Source organism: Oncorhynchus mykiss, chromosome 15 (assembly GCF_057628025.1).
Source record: "Oncorhynchus mykiss isolate SJ-2025 chromosome 15, ASM5762802v1, whole genome shotgun sequence".
NCBI classification, from domain to species: domain Eukaryota; kingdom Metazoa; phylum Chordata; class Actinopteri; order Salmoniformes; family Salmonidae; genus Oncorhynchus; species Oncorhynchus mykiss.
Window position 1 is genome coordinate 79,966,081 of NC_143036.1, and position 24,602 is coordinate 79,990,682.

Genomic DNA, 24,602 nt, shown 5'->3' on the forward strand with positions numbered 1-24,602 from the left:
GTCCGTCCCCATAGAAGAACCCATCAGCAGCAGTGGGCTGGCTTAACTGGGACTTTAGAGCTGACCTATCCCCTCCGTGTTAGTTCCCGGTGTCCCTCTGCAAGAGGTAGGAGGGGGCAGAGGCAGGCACTCAGGAGCCTCCTCAACACTCTACCTCCCACTAGCCACCCTGCTCAACGGCCGACATGACCAGCACTCCGGTACGACTCACTACTGAACTTTACACGATAACGTAACTCCGTGTCCTTTGAGGTAAGATGTACGCTATAAGCTTTATTCTGCAGAAACACACTAAACACGTTTGAGTTTGATTCTTCAACTCAAGAAAGGTCTGGCGTGTGATGAAGTGATTTTGATTTTGTCCAAATACTCATCATTACCACGAGGTTGTAGGCAGCATTCCCGAGTTCATGTGAGGGTTAAGGACCACTTGAAATGACTTGAGTATTTCAGAGGTTGTGTTTTGGCAGAGAGACAGGAGTGGACCCGATACAACCGGGTTATTTCATGGCAAATTTTAAACTTAATCAACAATTTTACCTTAAAAACACTAAGCGGGTTAATTTTAAAAGACTTCTCTTGAATCAGTTTTGTCAGATTACCATCCAAGCAATCATTAAACATGGTTTTCCTCCGCCCAGAGCTGGAATTAAAGCAGCAAAATGCTATTTATATGCAAATGTAAATAATAAATAAATAAATAGCTTCCCGCACTAATAGAATCTTACCGGTGCTGCTGGCTGAAAGACTGAATAATTACCATAACGACAGAAAGACTCATTCTAATGAATAGGAATGTTTAGATTCATTCTCAGTTTGGAAACGTCGTTTAAAGGTTTTTAAAAGCTATTTTCTGTCTCCCGGCTCTTCTACAGTAGATATGAGGACAACAGCAGCATCCTGAGCTGACAAAGAAACACTTAATGGAAGGAACAAGAGGCTGGTGAGTGGGTTTACAATATATTGATGCAAAAAAATATATATATTGAAGTTATGAGTTTTTATGTCTCTAAAGACATTGTCCAATATCAGGATTGGATAAACGTTGTGGATAAACAACGTTTCTTTATCTCTAGGGAAGTTGAACACACACTACACAATATCAGGATTGGATATTCCTTGACGCTGCAGATAGTTTCAAGTTGTTTATTGACATTGTTTATCTCTATAAAACTGGTACAACGTATAGCTTCATAGGCACCAACGATCTATATAACCCTGTTTCCTCGTCCATTCTGAGGAAACATCCATGTGTCTTGTGGACAGGCCCTCGGATCAGCAGCACTTCCTTAAGATGATGCACCTCCCCAGGATCACGAAGAGAACCCAGTCACCCCACAGAGAGACCGTTTCCCCTGTCCTCTCATACTACTCAGAGCCGGCCTACCTGCAGCACCGTAAGGTAGAGTACAGGAACAGCAGCTACTAAGTCATCTTCATACAGATACTATCCTCTCTTCTAACACTCTGGAATAGGGTTTAGGGAAAGCACAGGCTTCTTGAAATGATCAATGCACAGTGGTTGATTTGTTAGATCCCAAATTGACCCCCCCCCCCCCCCCCCCCCCCCTGTCTTCGACCCTCTACGCCCTTCCTGTAGATCTGGAAAGATCAGATAGGGGTTTCAGACAGAGCATCATATGAACACAACCCTCCTCTGTGTTTTCATTTGGTTCAGGATGTGACTAGAGATCTGGCCCCGCTGCCTGGTGCAACGAGAAGAGGAGCCCTGGATGAGGAAGACCAGGAAGAGACGCTGAGCCTACGGAGCATGCCCAGTATGAGAAGCACCCTGAGTCACGCCTCAAAGGTGAAAAGGTCACGGGGCTTCCCGAAGAGACACACCATCCCCGAGCTCAGACTGCCCCCTGTTACTAAGATTCATCCTGACCCCAGGTACTTCCTCACTTCTTTCATTGACATGTTTCTATCAAGGCCACTCCTCGACATGCAACACTTCCTGTCCCTGAGGGAAAATGCTGTGGATGGAACTGGAGACAATATAACCCCATGTCTGTATGAGTCAATATGACCCCATGTCTATATCAGTCAATATGACCCAATGTCTATATGAGTCAATATGACCCCATGTCTATATGAGTCAATATGACCCCATGTCTATATGAGTCAATATGACCCCATGTCTGTATGAGTCAATATGACCCCATGCCTATATGAGTCAATATAACCCCATGTCTGTATGAGTCAATATAACCCCATGTCTATATGAGTCAATATGACCCCATGTCTGTATGAGTCAATACGACCCCATGTGTATACACAGAGTACACCAAACATTAGGAACCTAATATTGAGTTGCAACCCCCCCTTTCGCACTCAGAACAGCGTCAATTCGTCAGGGACTCTACAAGGTGTTGAAAGCGTTCCACAGGGATGCTGACCCATGTTGACTCCAATGCTTCCCACAGTTGGGTGGTGGACCATTCTCGATATACACAGGAAACTACCGAGAGTGAAAAACCCAGCAGCATTGCAGTTCTTGACAAAAACCAGTGCGCCTGGCACCTACTACCATACCCTGTTCAAAGGCACTTAAATATTTTATCTTGCCCATTCACCCTCTGAATGGCTCACATACACAATCCACGACTCAATTGTCTCAAGGCTTAAAACTCCTTCTTTAACCTGTTTCCTCCCCTTCATCTTTAACTTGTCTCCTCCCTTCCATCTACACTGATTGAAGTGGATTTAACAGGTGACATCAATAAGGGATCATAGCTTTCACCTGGAATCACCTGGTCAGTCTACAGTATGTAATAGAAAGAGCAGGTGTTCCTAATGTTTTATCACTCAGTACATGTGTCTTTATGTTTGTCATAGAGCCAGTCTGGAATTGAGGGGTACTGGCTACCTGAGATGTTCCAGACTTTCACCCATCATCAAATCTACCAGAACCCATGAGCCTCTGCACCAGGAAAGACCCCCAGGTCCAGCTGGGTACAGGTACCTTTCTCAATGTAGGTTCTAACTAATTACTCATGGCCCAATGTGAGGAAGAGAAGCTACTCACACAGTAAATCTACAGGGGCGTCAGGACACACCCCTGGGGGACCCCGCCACAGTACTGCTAATAATGGAGTCTCACGCTTCTCCCCCCCAGGTGTAGTCTATATACAGCAATCATCCCTCCCCAGGTATAGTCTACATACAGCAATCATCCCTCCCCAGGTGTAGTCTACATACAGCAATCATCCCTCCCCAGGTGTAGTCTACATACAGCAATCATCCCTCCCCAGGTATAGTCTACATACAGCAATCATCCCTCCCCAGGTGTAGTCTACATACAGCAATCATCCCTCCCCAGGTGTAGTCTACATACAGCAATCATTTCTCCCCATGTATAGTCTACATACAGCAATCATCCCTCCCCAGGTGTAGTCTACATACAGCAATCATCCCTCCCCAGGTGTAGTCTACATACAGCAATCATCCCTCCCCAGGTGTAGTCTACATACAGCAATCATCCCTCCCCAGGTATTTTCTACAGCAATCATCCCTCCCCAGTTGTAGTCTACATACAGCAATCATCCCTCCCCAGGTATAGTCTACATACAGCAATCATCCCTCCCCAGGTATAGTCTACGTACAGTAATCCTCCCTCCCCAGGTGTAGTCTACAGCAATCATCCCTCCCCAGTTGTAGTCTACATACAGCAATCATCCCTCCCCAGGTATAGTCTACGTACAGTAATCATCCCTCCCCAGGTGTAGTCTACGTACAGTAATAATCCCTCCCCAGGTGGTCTACGTACAGTAATCATCCCTCCCCAGGTGTAGTCTACGTACAGTAATCATCCCTCCCCAGGTGTAGTCTACATACAGTAATCATCCCTCCCCAGGTATTGTCTACATACAGTAATCATCCCTCCCCAGGTGTAGTCTACATACAGCAATCATCCCTCCCCAGGTGTAGTCTACATACAGCAATCATCCCTCCCCAGGTGTAGTCTACATACAGCAATCATCCCTCCCCAGGTATTGTCTACAGCAATCATCCCTCCCCAGTTGTAGTCTACATACAGCAATCATCCCTCTCCAGGTATAGTCTACATACAGCAATCATCCCTCCCCAGGTATAGTCTACGTACAGTAATCCTCCCTCCCCAGGTGTAGTCTACAGCAATCATCCCTCCCCAGTTGTAGTCTACATACAGCAATCATCCCTCCCCAGGTATAGTCTACGTACAGTAATCATCCCTCCCCAGGTGTAGTCTACATACAGTAATATCCCCTCCCCAGGTGTAGTCTACGTACAGTAATCATCCCTCCCCAGGTGTAGTCTACGTACAGTAATCATCCCTCCCCAGGTGTAGTCTACATACAGTAATCATCCCTCCCCAGGTGTAGTCTACGTATAGTAATCATCCCTCCCCAGGTGTAGTCTACGTACAGCAATCATCCCTCCCCAGGTGTAGTCTACGTATAGTAATCATCCCTCCCCAGGTGTAGTCTACGTACAGTAATCATCCCTCCCCAGGTGTAGTCTACGTATAGTAATCATCCCTCCCCAGGTGTAGTCTACGTACAGTAATCATCCCTCCCCAGGTGTAGTCTACGTACAGTAATCATCCCTCCCCAGGTGTAGTCTACGTATAGTAATCATCCCTCCCCAGGTGTAGTCTACATACAGCAATCATCCCTCCCCAGGTATAGTCTACATACAGCAATCATCCCTCCCCAGGTATAGTCTACGTACAGTAATCATCCCTCCCCAGGTGTAGTCTACGTACAGTAATCATCCCTCCCCAGGTGTAGTCTACGTACAGTAATCATCCCTCCCCAGGTGTAGTCTACGTATAGTAATCATCCCTCCCCAGGTGTAGTCTACATACAGTAATCATCCCTCCCCAGGTGTAGTCTACATACAGTAATCATCCCTCCCCAGGTGTAGTCTACGTACAGTAATCATCCCTCCCCAGGTGTAGTCTACGTATAGTAATCATCCCTCCCCAGGTGTAGTCTACATACAGTAATCATCCCTCCCCAGGTGTAGTCTACGTACAGTAATCATCCCTCCCCAGGTGTAGTCTACATACAGTAATCATCCCTCCCCAGGTGTAGTCTACATACAGCAATCATCCCTCCCCAGGTGTAGTCTACATACAGCAATCATCCCTCCCCAGGTGTAGTCTACATACAGTAATCATCCCTCCCCAGGTGTAGTCTACGTACAGTAATCATCCCTCCCCAGGTGTAGTCTACGTATAGTAATCATCCCTCCCCAGGTGTAGTCTACATACAGTAATCATCCCTCCCCAGGTGTAGTCTACGTACAGTAATCTGTTTTCACAGCTTTAGCTACTCTAAATATGAGTGTCTTGTTCGTTAAATTCATGGCAACAAATGAAAAGAGAGGTGAAGAGGAGAAAGAAGTGCCTCGTCAATATCTCCGGCAGCAGACACACACGGTCTCATTTTCTGCTTGTTAATGATTTAAAGGCTGGTTAGTCTGCTGCCTGAGGCAGGAGGAGAACGGGGGAAGCAGGAGGAGAACGGGGGGGAGGCAGGAGGAGAGGAACTCTGAGACATTAATTTAACTATCTGGTACGAGAAAGAGGGAGAGAGCAGTTGGAGAGAGAGGTTAAGAGCCTGAGCTGAACTGGAGAGTTGTGAGGGCCATGCAGATTACACACTCATATATACACACAAACGCCACACACCACACACCACACACACACGTACACACGTACACACACACACGTACACACGTACACACACACGTACACACACACACGTACACACACACACACGTACACACACACACGTACGCACGCACGCACGCATGTACACACACACACACACACACACACACACACCACACCCACCTCTAGCATGGAACGCAGTTGGACTAATAAAATGGGCGTAAAGTGGCTCAGTATGAAATAAAAAGGAAGAAGTGCTTCTGGAATGCAAACAGCTAACAGGAGGGCTAGCTTTCTGTCAAACAGCCAATAGGAGGGCTAGCTTTCTGTCAAACAGCCAATAGGAGGGCTAGCTTTCTGTCAAACAGCCAATAGGAGGGCTAGCTTTCTGTCAAACAGCCAATACGGAGGGCTAGCTTTCTGTCAAACAGCCAATAGGAGGGCTAGCTTTCTGTCAAACAGCCAATACGGAGGGCTAGCTTTCTGTCAAACAGCCAATAGGAGGGCTAGCTTTCTGTCAAACAGCCAATAGGAGGGCTAGCTTTCTGTCAAACAGCCAATACGGAGGGCTAGCTTTCTGTCAAACAGCCAATACGGAGGGCTAGCTTTCTGTCAAACAGCCAATAGGAGGGCTAGCTTTCTGTCAAACAGCCAATAGGAGGGCTAGCTTTCTGTCAAACAGCCAATACGGAGGGCTAGCTTTCTGTCAAACAGCCAACACGGAGGGCTAGCTTTCTGTCAAACAGCCAATAGGAGGGCTAGCTTTCTGTCAAACAGCCAATACGGAGGGCTAGCTTTCTGTCAAACAGCCAATAGGAGGGCTAGCTTTCTGTCAAACAGCCAATACGGAGGGCTAGCTTTCTGTCAAACAGCCAATAGGAGGGCTAGCTTTCTGTCAAACAGCCAATACGGAGGGCTAGCTTTCTGTCAAACAGCCAATAGGAGGGCTAGCTTTCTGTCAAACAGCCAATAGGAGGGCTAGCTTTCTGTCAAACAGCCAATACGGAGGGCTAGCTTTCTGTCAAACAGCCAATAGGAGGGCTAGCTTTCTGTCGAACAGCCAACACGGAGGGCTAGCTTTCTGTCCAACAGCCAACACGGAGGGCTAGCTTTCTGTCAAACAGCCAATAGGAGGGCTAGCTTTCTGTCAAACAGCCAATAGGAGGGCTAGCTTTCTGTCAAACAGCCAATACGGAGGGCTAGCTTTCTGTCAAACAGCCAATAGGAGGGCTAGCTTTCTGTCAAACAGCCAATACGGAGGGCTAGCTTTCTGTCAAACAGCCAATAGGAGGGCTAGCTTTCTGTCAAACAGCCAATAGGAGGGCTAGCTTTCTGTCAAACAGCCAATACGGAGGGCTAGCTTTCTGTCAAACAGCCAATAGGAGGGCTAGCTTTCTGTCGAACAGCCAACACGGAGGGCTAGCTTTCTGTCCAACAGCCAACACGGAGGGCTAGCTTTCTGTCAAACAGCCAATAGGAGGGCTAGCTTTCTGTCAAACAGCCAATACGGAGGGCTAGCTTTCTGTCAAACAGCCAATAGGAGGGCTAGCTTTCTGTCCAACAGCCAATACGGAGGGCTAGCTTTCTGTCAAACAGCCAATAGGAGGGCTAGCTTTCTGTTAAACAGCCAATACGGAGGGCTAGCTTTCTGTCAAACAGCCAACAGGGAGGGCTAGCTTTCTCGTAAAAGCCTGAAATTAGATTCTTTATTTAATACTATCTACACCACCTCGGATTTACCAGAGTAAATTTCATTATGTCTCCATTTTTGCCCCAAATAATCCATTTACTATAAATTATATTGGAGTTTCGGTGTTCCTTTATTGGATAAAGTTAAAATGTCAAAGCATCATTAGTGGAACGAACAAACTGCTAGTGATTCAACTATTGAATTGGTGTTTTATTGAATTGAGATTATCCATCCCTGACACGATAATGACAAGATTCAGAACAAGTCCTAAAACCGAGGATGGATCTCTCCAGGGGTATAAAACACAAGCTTGTTTAGGAGAATACACCGTGCTGCTGTGTTCACTCTGCAAACTGACTCGGACAATAAATGTCAATGTACAACATATTATACTCAACATGCCAGCCATTTTTTTCACAGAGAGAAAGAGTAAACATGAAATCCCTTTTAAAACATGTTAGGAATCAGAGCACCTACATGTCCCTGTTGTCTCTGTATCTCTCTGCTTTGCATGATGGTAAGACTGAATTCTCAGTCTCTATTCACATTTTGTCTATCACCTGTTGTTGTAGGCCTGAGAAGAAGGGAGATGTTCCCTCTGGACTTCCGGAGAAGAAGACTGTTGGTCTGAAGAAGCAGGGAGATGTTCCCTCTGGACTACCAGAGAAGAAGACTGTTGGTCTGAAGAAGCAGGGAGATGTTCCCTCTGGACTACCAGAGAAGAAGACTGTTGGTCTGAAGAAGAGTTTTAATAATGAGGACCTCCTCAAAGTACCTGTTGTGACCATGTCCAAGATAATTTCTGATCCACCTCCAACTGAGACCCAACGCATCACGTTCCACAGCCCCGCGCTGCAGGCCGTGTACCCGATCACCCCTGACAACGAAACACAAACCAGGAAGCCAGAGGAAGATAGAAAACCCCTGTATCCCAGAGTCCTCTCTTCTACATCCACCTGCGCTATATCTAACACCATCGGTCCTGAGAAAGTATACAGATTCCAGCCACACCTTCTGAGAGATAACCCCCCTCCATACTCCTCTGAGTGGACCGATCCAAAGGCTTTAACCCAAGGAAGGACTGAGTGGACTGAACCAAGGGCTCCAACCCAGGGGATGGGAGAGATGCTGTTGATCAGACTGAGCATCACATGGTCCAAGGCTGAGAACAGCAGCAACCTGAGACAGTCCCAGTCTCAGCTCCAGCGTTACCCCATCTGTCCCCTGAAACCAGCCCTGAGAAGACTACCCATCTCCAACACAAGGAGGCTGAGGGACTGGGGGAGACGGGGGACGACGTTGGGGTGTCTGTGGGAGGAGGAGGAGGGGTGTGTCCCACCCCCGGTCCCAGTCCAGCCTCGGTTACTGGAACCCTTTACAGGGTTCAAAGAGCACCTCTGTCGCCAGCTTCTCCACCCCCCCACCCCCCTGGCTCAGCTCCTGGAGAAGGCCTCAGAGGGAGACCATATAGACACACAGGCAGACAGACCGACAGACAGAACAGTAGACAGACAGTATAGACAGACAGGTAGACAGACCGGTAGATAGACAGGTAGACAGACCGGTAGATAGATAGGTAGACAGACAAGGTAGACAGACAGGTAGACAGACAGGTAGACAGACCGGTAGACAGGCAGTATCGACAGACAGTATCGACAGACAGGTAGACAGACCGGTAGATAGACAGTATAGACAGACAGGTAGACAGACCCGCAGACAGACAGGTAATGTCCCAGGTTCCTCAGGTGCATACCCTCCAGACCCCCTGCAGTACTCTGCCAGCCCATACCGTGCAGCTGTCTGGATCTCAGGGTCCAGGAGGGGCTCTACCCAGAATCCCCATGACCAGACCAACTCCTTCCCCCAAGCTCCCCCTCCTTCACTCACACAGTAAGAACAGGCATTCAGCATAGATAGATGGTCTGTTTTACATGGAACTGTCACTCTACAGGCCTGTTCTAACTCGGAACCGTCAATCTACAGGCCTGTTCTACCACGGAACCGTCAATCTACAGGCCTGTTCTACCACGGAACCGTCAATCTACAGGCCTGTTCTACCATGGAACTGTCACTCTACAGGCCTGTTCTACCACGGAACCGTCACTCTACAGGCCTGTTCTACCACGGAACCGTCACTCTACAGGCCTGTTCTACCACGGAACCGTCACTCTACAGGCCTGTTCTACCATGAACCGTCACTCTACAGACCTGTTCTACCACGGAACCGTCACTCTACAGGCCTGTTCTACCACGGAACCGTCACTCTACAGACCTGTTCTACCACGGAACCGTCACTCTACAGGCCTGTTCTACCACGGAACCGTCACTCTACAGGCCTGTTCTACCACAGAACCGTCACTCTACAGGCCTGTTGTACCACGGAACCGTCACTCTACAGGCCTGTTCTACCACGGAACCGTCACTCTACAGGCCTGTTCTACCACGGAACCGTCACTCTACAGGCCTGTTCTACTATGGAACCGTCACTCTACAGGCCTGTTCTACCACAGAACCGTCACTCTACAGAACCGTCAATCTTTAGGGGCGCCGAGACACAGCCCTGGGGGACTCTGCCTTCAGCACTGCTAATAAGGAGGATAATTGTTTTAGCTATACAGAGGATTGCTACGGCCTGGTCTGCTGAGACGAGCACCATCCCAAAACACACAGCATGGTCAGTCCAGACACCACAGAGACGAGGCCTCCTAAATGGAACACTATCCTTATACAGGGCCCATAGGGCTCTAGTCAGAGGTAATGCAACTCTACACGAAATAGGGACTCAGCCATGGCCTGATCGATAGTCATTGATGTTGGTTGTAGTGGTGTGAGAGTTGTTTGTTAGCTGTGACAAGACTGTAAAGTCTGTAAAAATATATGTCCTGTGTAGTTAGCTGCTACATTCTGTTCTCTATGTCCTGTGTAGTTAGCTGCTACATTCTGTTCTCTCTGTCCTGTGTAGTTAGCTGCTACATTCTGTTCTCTATGTCCTGTGTAGTTAGCTGCTACATTCTGTTCTCTCTGTCCTGTGTAGTTAGCTGCTACATTCTGTTCTCTCTGTCCCGTGTAGTTAGCTGCTACATTCTGTTCTCTGTCTGTTCTCTGTCTGTTCTCTCTGTCCTGTGTAGTTAGCAGATACATTCTGTTCTCTATGTCTGTTCTCTCTGTCCTGTGTAGTTAGCTGCTACATTCTGTTCTCTCTGTCCTGTGTAGTTAGCTGCTACATTCTGTTCTCTCTGTCCCGTGTAGTTAGCTGCTACATTCTGTTCTCTGTCTGTTCTCTGTCTGTTCTCTCTGTCCTGTGTAGTTAGCTGCTACATTCTGTTCTCTCTGTCCTGTGTAGTTAGCTGCTACATTCTGTTCTCTCTGTCCTGTGTAGTTAGCTGCTACATTCTGTTCTCTATGTCCTGTGTAGTTAGCTGCTACATTCTGTTCTCTATGTCCTGTGTAGTTAGCTGCTACATTCTGTTCTCTATGTCCTGTGTAGTTAGCTGCGACATTCTGTTCTCTATGTCCTGTGTAGTTAGCTGCTACATTCTGTTCTCTCTGTCCCGTGTAGTTAGCTGCTACATTCTGTTCTCTGTCTGTTCTCTCTGTCCTGTGTAGTTAGCAGATACATTCTGTTCTCTATGTCTGTTCTCTCTGTCCTGTGTAGTTAGCTGATACATTCTGTTCTCTCTGTCTGTTCTCTCTGTCCTGTGTAGTTAGCAGATACATTCTGTTCTCTCTGTCCTGTGTAGTTAGCTGATACATTCTGTTCTCTGTCTGTTCTCTCTGTCCTGTGTAGTTAGCTGCTACATTCTGTTCTCTCTGTCCTGTGTAGTTAGCTGCTACATTCTGTTCTCTATGTCCTGTGTAGTTAGCTGATACATTCTGTTCTCTCTGTCCTGTGTAGTTAGCTGCTACATTCTGTTCTCTGTCTGTTCTCTCTGTCCTGTGTAGTTAGCAGATACATTCTGTTCTCTATGTCTGTTCTCTCTGTCCTGTGTAGTTAGCTGATACATTCTGTTCTCTCTGTCCTGTGTAGTTAGCAGATACATTCTGTTCTCTCTGTCCTGTGTAGTTAGCTGATACATTCTGTTCTCTGTCTGTTCTCTCTGTCCTGTGTAGTTAGCTGCTACATTCTGTTCTCTCTGTCCTGTGTAGTTAGCTGCTACATTCTGTTCTCTCTGTCCTGTGTAGTTAGCTGCTACATTCTGTTCTCTCTGTCCTGTGTAGTTAGCTGCTGCATTCTGTTCTCTATGTCCTGTGTAGTTAGCTGATACATTATGTTCTCTCTGTCCTGTGTAGTTAGCTGCTACATTCTGTTCTCTATGTCCTGTGTAGTTAGCTGCTACATTCTGTTCTCTATGTCTGTTCTCTATGTCCTGTGTAGTTAGCTGCTACATTCTGTTCTCTATGTCCTGTGTAGTTAGCTGCTACATTCTGTTCTCTCTGTCCTGTGTAGTTAGCTGCTACATTCTGTTCTGTCTGTTCTCTCTGTCCTGTGTAGTTAGCAGATACATTCTGTTCTCTATGTCTGTTCTCTCTGTCCTGTGTAGTTAGCTGATACATTCTGTTCTCTCTGTCCTGTGTAGTTAGCTGATACATTCTGTTCTCTCTGTCTGTTCTCTCTGTCCTGTGTAGTTAGCAGATACATTCTGTTCTCTCTGTCCTGTGTAGTTAGCTGATACATTCTGTTCTCTGTCTGTTCTCTCTGTCCTGTGTAGTTAGCTGCTACATTCTGTTCCCTCTGTCCTGTGTAGTTAGCTGCTACATTCTGTTCTCTCTGTCCTGTGTAGTTAGCTGCTACATTCTGTTCTCTCTGTCCTGTGTAGTTAGCTGCTACATTCTGTTCTCTATGTCCTGTGTAGTTAGCTGCTACATTCTGTTCTCTCTGTCCTGTGTAGTTAGCTGCTACATTCTGTTCTCTCTGTCCTGTGTAGTTAGCTGCTACATTCTGTTCTCTCTGTCCTGTGTAGTTAGCTGCTACATTCTGTTCTCTCTCTGACAAGTTGGCTTGTGAAGATCACTCTGTCAATACATGATGTTTTTGTAGTTGTTGTTTTCTCGACAAATCCTGTATTTTGGAGAGCACCATCTTATTCTGTATGCTGATTATTATATTACCATTGTAATATGTACTCCCCCCCCCCCCCCCCAATATGTACCCCCCCCCCCCTCCCCTTATATTTCCATGTGTTGAATTGCGACAACGGTTTCTTAACCAGCATTCACTAAAATGTGTCTTTACGATTTTCTCTATTGAAGAAATAAACATTCACTTCAATGGGCTAAAATGGACATTATATGTTGGCAAGATAAGCAATAATTCTGGAGGGAGGGAGTGAGGGAGGGAGGGGGGGAGGGAGGGAGAATGAGCTGGGTTTTCAGCAACACAGACCCTGGAGTCAATCCCAGGTTTAACACTCTGATAGTCTGGTCAGTCATTAGCCAGCAGACCGGTCTCCCGGGGCCTGGGAGAAAGGCCCCCTACTGCGGACACAGCATTCTCCACATTCCTGACTAAAACAGGGACAGGGTGTGGGCCCCTACAACAGCGCTAGGGTGGGAGGTGTAGGGTGGGCCCCTACAACAGGGATAGGGTGGGAGGTGTAGGGTGGGCCCCTACAACAGGGCTAGGGTGGGAGGTGTAGGGTGGGCCCCTACAACAGGGATAGGGTGGGAGGTGTAGGGTGGGCCCCTACAACAGGGCTAGGGTGGGAGGTGTAGGGTGGGCCCCTACAACAGGGCTAGGGTGGGAGGTGTAGGGTGGGCCCCTACAACAGGGCTAGAGTGGGAGGTGTAGGGTGGGCCCCTACAACAGGGCTAGGGTGGGAGGTGTATGGAGCAGGGTAGGCCTTATGAGCTCTGGTCTAAAGTGCACTATATAGGGAATAGGGCTCTGGTCTAAAGTAGTGCACTATATAGGGAATAGGGCTCTGGTTTAAAGTAGTGCGCTATATAGGGAATAGGGCTCTGGTTTAAAGTAGTGCACTATATAGGGTTTCTTTTGAGATGTAACCATGGTCTAATAGTGGTTAACTGGGATGAATCCATTTTAAAGGTCTCTAACTAGAACTACCAGTACAGTAGTGGTGGAAACACCAGCGGCATGTCATGAGATTCAACTGAACACCACTAGAGGGCGCTACTGGACTACTGTGAACTGGGATGTCTGCTAGACCAGGCACAACACACCTCTAATGAACCTCAAACAACCACTGTGTGTGTGTGCTCGTGCGTGCGTCTGTGTTTGTGACTGTGCATCCTATAGAGGGAGCAAGACAGAGAGGGAGAGAGACAGAGACAGAGAGGGTGAGGGTGAGGGAGAGACAGAGAGGGTGAGGGAGAGAGACAGAGGGTGAGGGAGAGAGACAGAGAGGGTGAGGGAGAGAGACAGAGAGGGTGAGGGAGAGAGACAGAGTGGGTGAGGGAGAGAGACAGAGAGGGTGAGGGAGAGAGACAGAGAGGGTGAGGGAGAGAGACAGAGAGGGTGAGGGAGAGAGACAGAGAGGGTGAGGGAGAGAGACAGAGAGGGTGAGGGTGAGGGACAGACAGAGAGTGGGTGAGGGAGAGAGACAGAGAGGGTGAGGGAGAGAGACAGAGAGGGTGAGGGAGAGAGACAGAGAGGGTGAGGGAGAGAGACAGAGAGGGTGAGGGTGAGGGACAGACAGAGAGGGTGAGGGAGCGAGACAGAGTGGGTGAGGGAGCGAGACAGAGTGGGTGAGGGAGAGAGACAGAGTGGGTGAGGGAGAGAGACAGAGTGGGTGAGGGAGAGAGACAGAGTGGGTGAGGGAGAGAGACAGAGTGGGTGAGGGAGAGAGACAGAGTGGGTGAGGGAGAGAGACAGAGTGGGTGAGGGAGAGAGACAGAGTGGGTGAGGGAGAGAGACAGAGTGGGTGAGGGAGAGAGACAGAGAGGGTGAGGGAGAGAGGGAGAGGGAGAGAGACAGAGAGGGTGAGGGAGAGAGACAGAGAGGGTGAGGGAGAGAGACAGAGAGGGTGAGGGAGAGAGAGAGAGAGAGAGAGAGAGGGGGAGGGACGGACGGACGGACAGACTGACTGACTTTCTTTCTTTCTTTTTCCTTCTGGAAAACACTAAACAAACAAGACGAAGAGCTATCTATCCAAACAGAGATGTATGGATAAACCACTTCTCCAATCTTTTTGGCTCTAAAAAAAAAAAAGAACAAACAAATATAGGATCAAATACAAATCTTAGAATCAACAATTAAAAACTACCGGAACCCCCTGGATTCTCCAATTACCTTGAATGAATTACAGGACAAAATACAATCCCCAAAAATGTTGAAATGTCTTTATTCTTTTGGAACTTTTGTGAGTATCATCTTTACTGTTACATTTTTGTTTATCGACTTCAAAATCAAATCAAACTTTTATTTGTGGCCAAATACAACAGTGTAGACTTTACTGTGGAAACGCTGACTAACCCTAACAGGTAACCCTAACCCTAACCATGGAAACGCTGACTGACCAGCCCTTAACCAACAATGCAGTTCAAGAAGTGTTAAGAAAAATATTTACCAAAATAAACCATAAAAACAACCACAAGACAACCATAACAACAACATGATAATGACAGTGACAAGACCACAACAAATGGAGGATGATTGACAGGACAATACTCAACCAGACAGACACAATACAACAACATGATAATGACAGTGACAAGACCATAACAAATGGAGGATGATTGACAGGGCAATACTCAACCAGACAGACACAATACAACAACATGATAATGACAGTGACAAGACCATAACAAATGGAGGATGATTGACAGGACAATACTCAACCAGACAGACACACAATACAACAACATTTGGACAAGACCGTTATCAGTAATCCTATGGTGTTGTGGGATGCACTGAAAAATAAGGTCAAATATTGTTTCATTCCATGGGATATGGAGCATTTCCCCCTCATACAGTGCATTCATACGGTGAGGCAAGTTTTAAGTTCCTCGGCGTACACATCACAGACAAACTGAATTGGTCCACCCACACAGACAGCATCGTGAAGAAGGCGCAGCAGCGCCTCTTCAATCTCAGGAGGCTGAAGAAATTCGGCTTGTCACCAAAAGCACTCACAAACGTCTACAGATGCACAATCAAGAGCATCATGGCGGGCTGTATCACCGCCTGGTACGGCAACCGTAAGGCTCTCCAGAGGGTAGTGAGGTCTGCACAACGCATCACCGGGGGCAAACTACCTGCCCTCCAGGACACCTACACCACCCGATGTTACAGGAAGGCCATAAAGATCATCAAGGACAACAACCACCCGAGCCACTGCCTGTTCACCCCGCTATCATCCAGAAGGCGAGGTCAGTACAGGTGCATCAAAGCTGGGACCGAGAGACTGAAAAACAGCTTCTATCTCAAGGCCATCAGACTGTTGGCCCAGCCAGAGCCCAGACTTGAACCCGAACGAATATCTCAACGCTCCCCATCCAATCTGACAGAGCTTGAGAGGATCTGCAGAGAAGAATGGGAGAAACTCCCCAAATACAGGTGTGCCAAGCTTGTTCCATCATACCCAAGAAGACTCGAGGCTGTAATCGCTGTGAAAGGTGCTACAACAAAGTACTGAGTAAAGAGTCTGAATACTTACGTAAATGTGATATTTTTATAAGAACCTGTGTGTTGCATTGTCATTATGGGGCATTGTGGGTAGATTTAGGGGATCCGTTTTTAGAAAAGGGTTGTAACGTAAAAAATGTGGCAAAGGTCACATGAATACTTTCCTGTATTTAAATTAATGAACCAAAAACAATTCAATATAACTTTTGAAATAGAATAAATAGCATTATAACCTGCCTCCTGCTCAACCAGAAGTTAAATAATGGGATGAAGCCAGTGGTTCAGATGGAACTATCCAACCAGAAGATAAAGAATGGGATGAAGCCAGTGGTTCAGATGGAACTATCCAATCAGAAGATAAAGAATGGGATGAAGCCAGTGTCTCAGATGGAACTATCCAATCAGAAGATAAAGAATGGGATGAAGCCAGTGTCTCAGATGGAACTATCCAACCAGAAGATAAAGAATGGGATGAAGCCAGTGGTTCAGATGGAACTATCCAATCAGAAGATAAAGAATGGGATGAAGCCAGTGTCTCAGATGGAACTATCCAACCAGAAGATAAAGAATGGGATGAAGCCAGTGGTTCAGATGGAACTATCCAACCAGAAGTTAAAGAATGGGATGAAGCCAGTGGTTCAGATGGAACTATCCAACCAGAAGATAAAGAATGGGATGAAGCCAGTGTCTCAGATGGAACTATCCAACCAGACGTTAAATAATGGGATGAAGCCAGTGGTTCAGATGGAACTATCCAACCAGAAGTTAAAGAATGGGATGAAGCCAGTGTCTCAGATGGAACTATCCAACCAGAAGATAAAGAATGGGATGAAGCCAGTGTCTCAGATGGAACTATCCAACCAGAAGATAAAGAATGGGATGAAGCCAGTGTCTCAGATGGAACTATCCAACCAGAAGATAAAGAATGGGATGAAGCCAGTGGTTCAGATGGAACTATCCAACCAGAAGATAAAGAATGGGATGAAGCCAGTGTCTCAGATGGAACTATCCAACCAGTAGATAAAGAATGGGATGAAGCCAGTGTCTCAGATGGAACTATCCAACCAGACGTTAAAGAAGCCAGTGTCTCAGATGGAACTATCCAACCAGAAGTTAAAGAATGGGATGAAGCCAGTGTCTCAGATGGAACTATCCAACCAGAAGATAAAGAATGGGATGAAGCCAGTGTCTCAGATGGAACTATCCAACCAGAAGATAAAGAATGGGATGAAGCCAGTGTCTCAGATGGAACTATCCAACCAGAAGATAAAGAATGGGATGAAGCCAGTGTCTCAGATGGAACTATCCAACCAGAAGATAAAGAATGGGATGAAGCCAATGGTTCAGATGGAACTATCCAACCAGAAGATAAAGAATGGGATGAAGCCAGTGGTTCAGATGGAACTATCCAATCAGAAGATAAAGAATGGGATGAAGCCAGTGTCTCAGATGGAACTATCCAACCAGAAGATAAAGAATGGGATGAAGCCAGTGTCTCAGATGGAACTATCCAACCAGAAGATAAAGAATGGGATGAAGCTAGTGTCTCAGATGGAACTATCCAACCAGAAGATAAAGAATGGGATGAAGCCAGTGTCTCAGATGGAACTATCCAACCAGTAGATAAAGAATGAGATGAAGCCAGTGTCTCAGATGGAACTATCCAACCAGAAGTTAAAGAAGCCAGTGTCTCAGATGGAACTATCCAACCAGTAGATAAAGAATGGGATGAAGCCAGTGGTTCAGATGGAACTATCCAACCAGAAGATAAAGAATGGGATGAAGCCAGTGGTTCAGATGGAACTATCCAACCAGAAGATAAAGAATGGGATGAAGCCAGTGTCTCAGATGGAACTATCCAACCAGAAGTTAAAGAATGGGATGAAGCCAGTGGTTCAGATGGAACTATCCAACCAGAAGTTAAAGAATGGGATGAAGCCAGTGGTTCAGATGGAACTATCCAACCAGAAGATAAAGAATGGGATGAAGCCAGTGGTTCAGATGGAACTATCCAACCAGAAGATACATCTCATATAAATGTTCATATCTGGTTGCGTTGACAACCAAACACAAATCAATCTTACTTTTGTAATCCAGCAAATAGACTAAAGTTAAGACTGTTTGACAAACTAATGTCTCATTCAACCTTTAAATGAATAACATCCATGGTCACATTTTGAGCCTACAGTAACTACCTGGATACGTTTCTTTGTGTGTAATCTTATAGAGCGTGCTCGTTCCAGGTGGCAGGTCAGCGGTCATCACAGGTCTGTGGAGATCTTCACAATGGGCTCTAATTATCCGTCAGGAATCTACAACAGCATTGATCACTTGCACCGTGTACTTGTTAATGTAATCTCAACTACAACCCAGGTCATTAGGTTATTAGATGAAGCACAGTGACACCACATTTATATGTTGTAAGACCTCGAGGGAGGCTGCATCAGGGGTGGAGGGGAAGACCTTGAGGGAGGCTGCATCAGGGGTGGAGGGGAAGACCTTGAGGGAGGCTGCATCAGGGGTGGAGGGGAAGACCTTGTGGGAGGCTGCATCAGGGGTGGAGGGGAAGACCTTGAGGGAGGCTGCATCAGGGGTGGAGGGGAAGACCTTGAAGGAGGCTGCATCAGGGGTGGAGGGGAAGACCTTGAGGGAGGCTGCATCAGGGGTGGAGTGGAAGACCTTGAGGGAGGCTGCATCAGGGGAGGAGGGGAAGACCTTGAGGGAGGCTGCATCAAGGGTAAGGGGAAGACCCTGAGGGAGGCTGCATCAGGGGTGGAGGGGAAGACCTTGAGGGAGGCTGCATCAGAGGTGGAGGGGAAGACCTTGAGGGAGGCTGCATCAGAGGTGGAGGGGAAGACCTTGAGGGAGGTTGCAGAAACAAACTTTCAAACAAAAAGAAACCTATCCTACAAAAGGAAACCTCTCCTACAGCTACCCAGAGTTAAAGGCCTCCTAGAGACAACATCCTCTCCTACAACTACCCAGAGTTAAAGGCCTCCTAGAGACAACATCCTCTCCTACAGCTACCCAGAGTTAAAGGCCTCCTAGAGACAACATCCTCTCCTACAGCTACCCAGAGTTAAAGGCCTCCTAGAGACAACATCCTCTCCTACAACTACCCACATCAAACGATCAAATCCCTTTTAATATCCAGTATCTATCGTATCACCTCATAGTTAAATGTGAATGTTTGTAGTTAAACTCAGCAAAAAAAAAGCAACGCCCTCCCTGTCAAATGCGTTTATTTTCAGCAAATTTAACATGTGTAAATATTTGTATGAACATAACAAGATTCAACAACTGAGACATAAACTGAACAAGTTCTACAGACATGTGACTAACAGAAATTGAATAATGTGTCCCTGAACAAAGGGGGGGGGGGGGGTCAAAATCAAAAGTAACAGTCAGTATCTGGTGTCGCCACCAGCTGCATTAAGTACTGCAGTGCATCTCCTCCTCATGGACTGCACCAGATTTGCCAGTTATTGCTGTGAGATGTTACCCCACTCTTCCACCAAGGCACCTGCAAGTTCCAGGACATTTCTAATGGGAATGACCCTAGCCCTCATCCTCCGATCCAACAGGTCCCAGACGTGCTCAATGGGATTGAGATCAGGGCTCTTCGCTGGCCATGGCAGAACACTGTGGGTACCACATGAGGGAGGAGGATGTTTTCCCTGTAATGCACAGCGTTGAGATTGCCTGCAATGACAACAAGCTCAGTCCAATGATCCTGTGACACACCGCCCCAGACCATGACGGACCCTCCACCTCCAAATCGATCCCGCTCCAGAGTACAGGCCTCGGTGTAACGCTCATTCCTTTGACGATAAACACGAATCCGACCATTACCCCATGTGAGACAAAACTGCGACTTGTCAGTGAAGAGCACTTTTTGCCAGTCCTGTCTGGTCCAGCGACGGTGGGTTTGTGCCCATAGAGGACGTTGTTGCTGGTGATGTCTGGTGAGGACCTGCCTTACGATCAGCTGTCCGTCCAGTCTTCCTGTCTTAGGCGTCTCACAGTACGGACATTGCAATTTATTTCCTTGGCCACATCTGCAGTCCTCATGCCTCCTTGCAGCATGCCTCTTTCTTTTGGTGTTTTTCAGAGTCAGTAGAAAGGCCTCTTTAGTGTCCTATGTTTTCATAACTGTGACCTTAATTGCCTGCCGTCTGTAAGCTGTTGGTGTCTTAATGACCGTTCCACAGGTGCATGTTCATTAATTGTTTATGCATGGGAAAGTGTTTAAACCCTTTACAATGAAGATCTGTGAAGTTATTTGGATTTTTACAGATTATCTTTGAAAGACGGGGTCCTGAAAAAGGGGACGTTTCTGTCATTGACATGGTACCTTTTGTGTCGTTCCATTCCAGACGTGTTATCCATCTGCACACACGGTGTTCCCGGACATGAACAGTACAGAGGAATACAATGCATGCAACCCAACCGCATTGATGGGCCTCACGTTACTCTATACGTCATGTGATCAGTCAGAACAGGACAATGAAAATAATGCTATTTTTAGCTCTTGTTGCGGGTTTCGGGTTTTCTCTCCGTTTCGAGAGATTACCTCTGGACACATAAGTGGTGTTGTTAGGTGTGGCTCACTGCGATTGAAGTTACCTGGTGATTGCAGTCGTGTGGTCGTGAGATACCCGTGAGAGTTGTTTGTCTAAAGTCTAAGCTAAAGCCTAACCTCCGTTTTCAGTAGGTCAAGGTGCAACTTCTTTAACAAAGGAAACCCCTTTGTTGTACCATCACAAGGCAGTTTTTAAAGCATTTCCCTTAGAGGGTTTGAACTGAGTGGTGAAACAAAATATTGGGTGGAGTTTTGTTACATTGAGGTAGGCCTTTGACATATTTCAGAGAGCCAGCCTTACTTTAGATAGAAAACAAAAGGTAAGTACGAGTCTTGGTCACGTCACTCCCAAGATGCTCTTGGGGCACCAAGAGTATATTTACTGTGCACTGTAATCTTCTCGTCTCAATCGAGGAAAGACAAGCCGGACAGAGACAACATGAAGATGCAGATGTTGGTGGTGTTGGCTGTAGCAGCCTTGGTCCCCAGTCTGTCTGAGGGACGGATCCTTTCCAAATGTGAGCTGAAGAACTTGTTGGAGAAGGAGGCCCTCAAATTCAACATGACTGGGGGAGCCGGAGTGAAGAACCTGACAAACAACGATTTTGTGGCTAAAAGTAAGTTACATTACATAAACCCAATGGGTTTTTTTTTTCCTTAAAAAAATAGGAATTACTTCTTAAATTATGTGGATTGGTTTCCCAGAACACAGATTAAGCCTAATCCTGGACTAAGAATTACTTTTTATTTTTAATCGAGATTCTCAATTGAAATGACTTTTTATTCCAAGACTCGTCTAAATCTGTGTGGGATTGAAGTAACACTACGTGTTTGTTGCCTCTTCCAGTCGTCTGCCACGTGGAGAAGGCCTCCGGTTTCAACACCAGTTTTGTGACTGCTTGGAGGGATGATGACGGCCCTGATGTACTCCCTACCCGCCCTGCCAAGGTTAATGACCGCCATCGCCCTGAGCCCCCTCCTAGGAGGGGTAAGAGACACGCTGGGGATGATGTTGACCCTACCCACCCTGCTAACAATGATAACCATCCTACCCGTCCTCCCCGCCCTAACTACCCTACCCGCCTTACCCTTCCTAACCGCCCGGAGCAGCCTCCTAAGAGGGGTAAGAGACACGCTGGGGATGATGTTGACCCTACCCACCCTGCTAACAATGATAACCATCCTACCCGTCCTCCCCGCTCTAACTACCCTACCCGCCTTACCCTTCCTACCCGCCCTGAGCAGCCTCCTAAGAGAGGTAAGAGACACGCTGGGAATCACTTCACCTCAGGAGAGGAAAGCTCCAGCGAAGAAGAGACCATGGGGACCCTCTACGGCTTGTTCCAGCTGAGCGATCGTGTGATTTGTTCCTCGGGCTCAACTCCATCGTTGAACCTTTGCCAGATGAACTGCAGTGGTGAGTTCAATGTGTTTGACCTGTCGGAAAAACTTGATGTATTAACGTGCCAAAGATGCACAACAGGATAATTGATGGAGTAGGTGGATTTTAGATTAAAATGGCTTGTGTGAAAGTGTCAGTTATGCATCTCTAAAATGGCTTGTGTGACAGTGTCAGTTATGCATCTCTAAAATGGCTTGTGTGAAAGTGTCAGTTATGCATCTCTAAAATGGCTTGTGTGACAGTGTTAGTTATGCATCTCTAAAATGGCTTGTGTGACAGTGTCAGTTATGCATCTCTAAAATGGCTGTGTGACAGTGTCAGTTATGCATCTCTAAAATGGCTGTGTGACAGTGTCAGTTATGCATCTCTAAAATGGCTTGTGTGACAGTGTCAGTTATGCATCTCTAAAATGGCTTGTGTGACAGTGTCAGTTATTGATCTCTGTTGGGCTTTTTGTTTCTCTCAAGCTTTGATTGACGACAACATAAGTGATGACTTTAACTGTGTGAAGACTATCAAACAGACAATGTAAGTGTTTTGGTGTTTTGAGGTGAATGTACTCCCTCCAGTTTCTTATTGTGTTAACATACTGTGTTTCAGCGCAGCAATTCTTAGGAACTTTTACATTGTGTTTTTCTCTCTCCATTCAAACAGGGAAAGTGGTCGCGGTCAACAAACAAAGGCTCTAAAGAGAATGTAAGTATGCAAATTAAAAAATGTGTATTTTACATTTTGTAAATACATTCTATTTCCATCTTATCAACGGGAGTTTGTTGGTTCGCATTCAATGTTTTTAAATGAGTGAAACATTCTATGAGAGTGTCACTTTAGGATGTGAATTTAGGATGTCCTTTAGGGAATTTAGAATGTCCTTTGGTGAATTTAGAATGTCCTTTAGTGAATTTAGAATGCCCTTTAGTGAATTTAGAGAATTTAGAATGTCCTTTAGTGAATTTAGGATGTCCTTTAGTGAATTTAGGATGTCCTTTAGTGAATTTAGGACGTCCTTTAGTGAATTTAGAATGTCCTTTAGTGAATTTAGAATGTCTTTTAGTGAATTTAGGATGTCCTTTAGTGAATTTAGGACGTCCTTTAGTGAATTTAGAATGTCCTTTAGTGAATTTAGGATGTCCTTTAGTGAATTTAGGACGTCCTTTAGTGAATTTAGAATGTCCTTTAGTGAATTTAGAATGTCCTTTAGTGAATTTAGAATGTCCTTTAGTGAATTTAGAATGTCTAGTGAATTTAGAATGTCCTTTAGTGAATTTAGAATGTCCTTTAGTGAATTTAGAATGTCCTTCAGTGAATTTAGAGAATTTAGAATGTTCTTCAGTGAATTTAGAGAATTTAGAATGTCCTTTAGTGAATTTAGAATGTCCTTTAGTGAATTTAGAATGTCCTTTAGTGAATTTAGAATGTCTAGTGAATTTAGAATGTCCTTTAGTGAATTTAGAATGTCCTTTAGTGAATTTAGAATGTCCTTCAGTGAATTTAGAGAATTTAGAATGTTCTTCAGTGAATTTAGAGAATTTAGAATGTCCTTTAGTGAATTTAGAATGTCCTTTAGTGAATTTAGAATGTTCTTCAGTGAATTTAGAATGTCCTTTAGTGAATTTAGAATGTCCTTTAGTGAATTTAGAATGTTCTTCAATGAATTTAGAATGTCTAGTGAATTTAGAATGTCCTTTAGTGAATTAAGAATGTCCTTTAGTGAATTTAGAATGTTCTTCAGTGAATTTAGAATGTCCTTTAGTGAATTTAGAATGTCCTTTAGTGAATTTAGAATGTCCTTTAGTGAATTTAGAATGTCCTTTAGTGAATTTAGAATGTCCTTTAGTGAATTTAGAATGTCTAGTGAATTTAGAATGTCCTTTAGTGAATTTAGAATGTCCTTTAGTGAATTTAGAATGTCCTTTAGTGAATTTAGAATGTCCTTCAGTGAATTTAGAGAATTTAGAATGTATTTTAGTTTATTTAGGATGTCCTTTTAGTGAATGTATGCGAGCACCTCTAGGGCTGTAACTGAATATGGACATTTTAATTATCTTGTAGGATCAACCTGCTCTTCCAGAAGGAATGTGTCGCCACGGTGGCCTCCAGCTACTTCTCCAAGTGTTGAAGTGTTGCGATGTTAGACGACAATCCCCCCAATTGCAAAAAGATCCGAATTGGGCTGCCGGTGTTAATACAGCCGTTGTGTGTAACAATTAGTTCTCATCAGCTTCATGTTTTTCAAAGTACACCGGAATAGAATGTAGCATGTAGAAATAATAAAAACGAACATTACATTCATTTGGTTTGTTTCATTATCTGTTGTTGTTGAATTGCAAATAGCAGTTAAAGCAAGGAATACCTTCGATTAAACACTGGGATAAACAGCACATGCACCCTTCAAACAGCACATGCACCCTTCAAACAGCACATGCACCCTTCAAACAGCACATGGCCATGGCTAGAATGGATACAGCTTTTGTCAAATTTAAATCAAAAGGTTATTTTAATTTTATTTTTTGCATTTTAGCTAACCCAAACTCTTTTCCTGACCTTAAAGTATTTATTTTAGCCTGACACGTTAATTATCCTAACCTGCTAATGAAATGTCAAATCTGATTTAAAGCTATATCCTTTTTTTTTTTAGTCAAAATCTCAGCACATGGCACACAGGACCCCAGTCAAGGCAGT

At 45.6% G+C, this 24,602-nt stretch overlaps 1 protein-coding gene across 9 annotated transcripts; it reads left to right on the forward strand.

Annotated features, from left to right (window-relative positions):
* si:dkey-39a18.1 (uncharacterized) lies at window positions 1-24,212 on the forward strand. 9 transcript variants are annotated; one of them, XM_036956636.2, is made up of 10 exons: window positions 82-252; window positions 876-943; window positions 1,267-1,402; window positions 1,679-1,896; window positions 2,842-2,964; window positions 20,933-21,135; window positions 21,366-21,935; window positions 22,388-22,448; window positions 22,575-22,616; window positions 23,973-24,212. In XM_036956636.2, the coding sequence occupies exons 2-10, from the start codon at window positions 924-926 to the stop codon at window positions 24,037-24,039; spliced, it is 1,440 nt and encodes a 479-aa protein (XP_036812531.2). In that variant the 5' UTR covers window positions 82-252; window positions 876-923; the 3' UTR covers window positions 24,040-24,212. The 9 variants fall into 9 exon arrangements, with proteins under 9 accessions (XP_036812527.1, XP_036812526.1, XP_036812531.2 ...); XM_090199204.1 differs by having other exon boundaries at window positions 879-943; XM_036956632.2 differs by lacking the exons at window positions 20,933-21,135; window positions 21,366-21,935; window positions 22,388-22,448; window positions 22,575-22,616; window positions 23,973-24,212 and adding an exon at window positions 7,925-9,566 and having other exon boundaries at window positions 1-252; window positions 879-943.
* The last annotated feature ends 390 nt before the right edge of the window (window positions 24,213-24,602 follow it).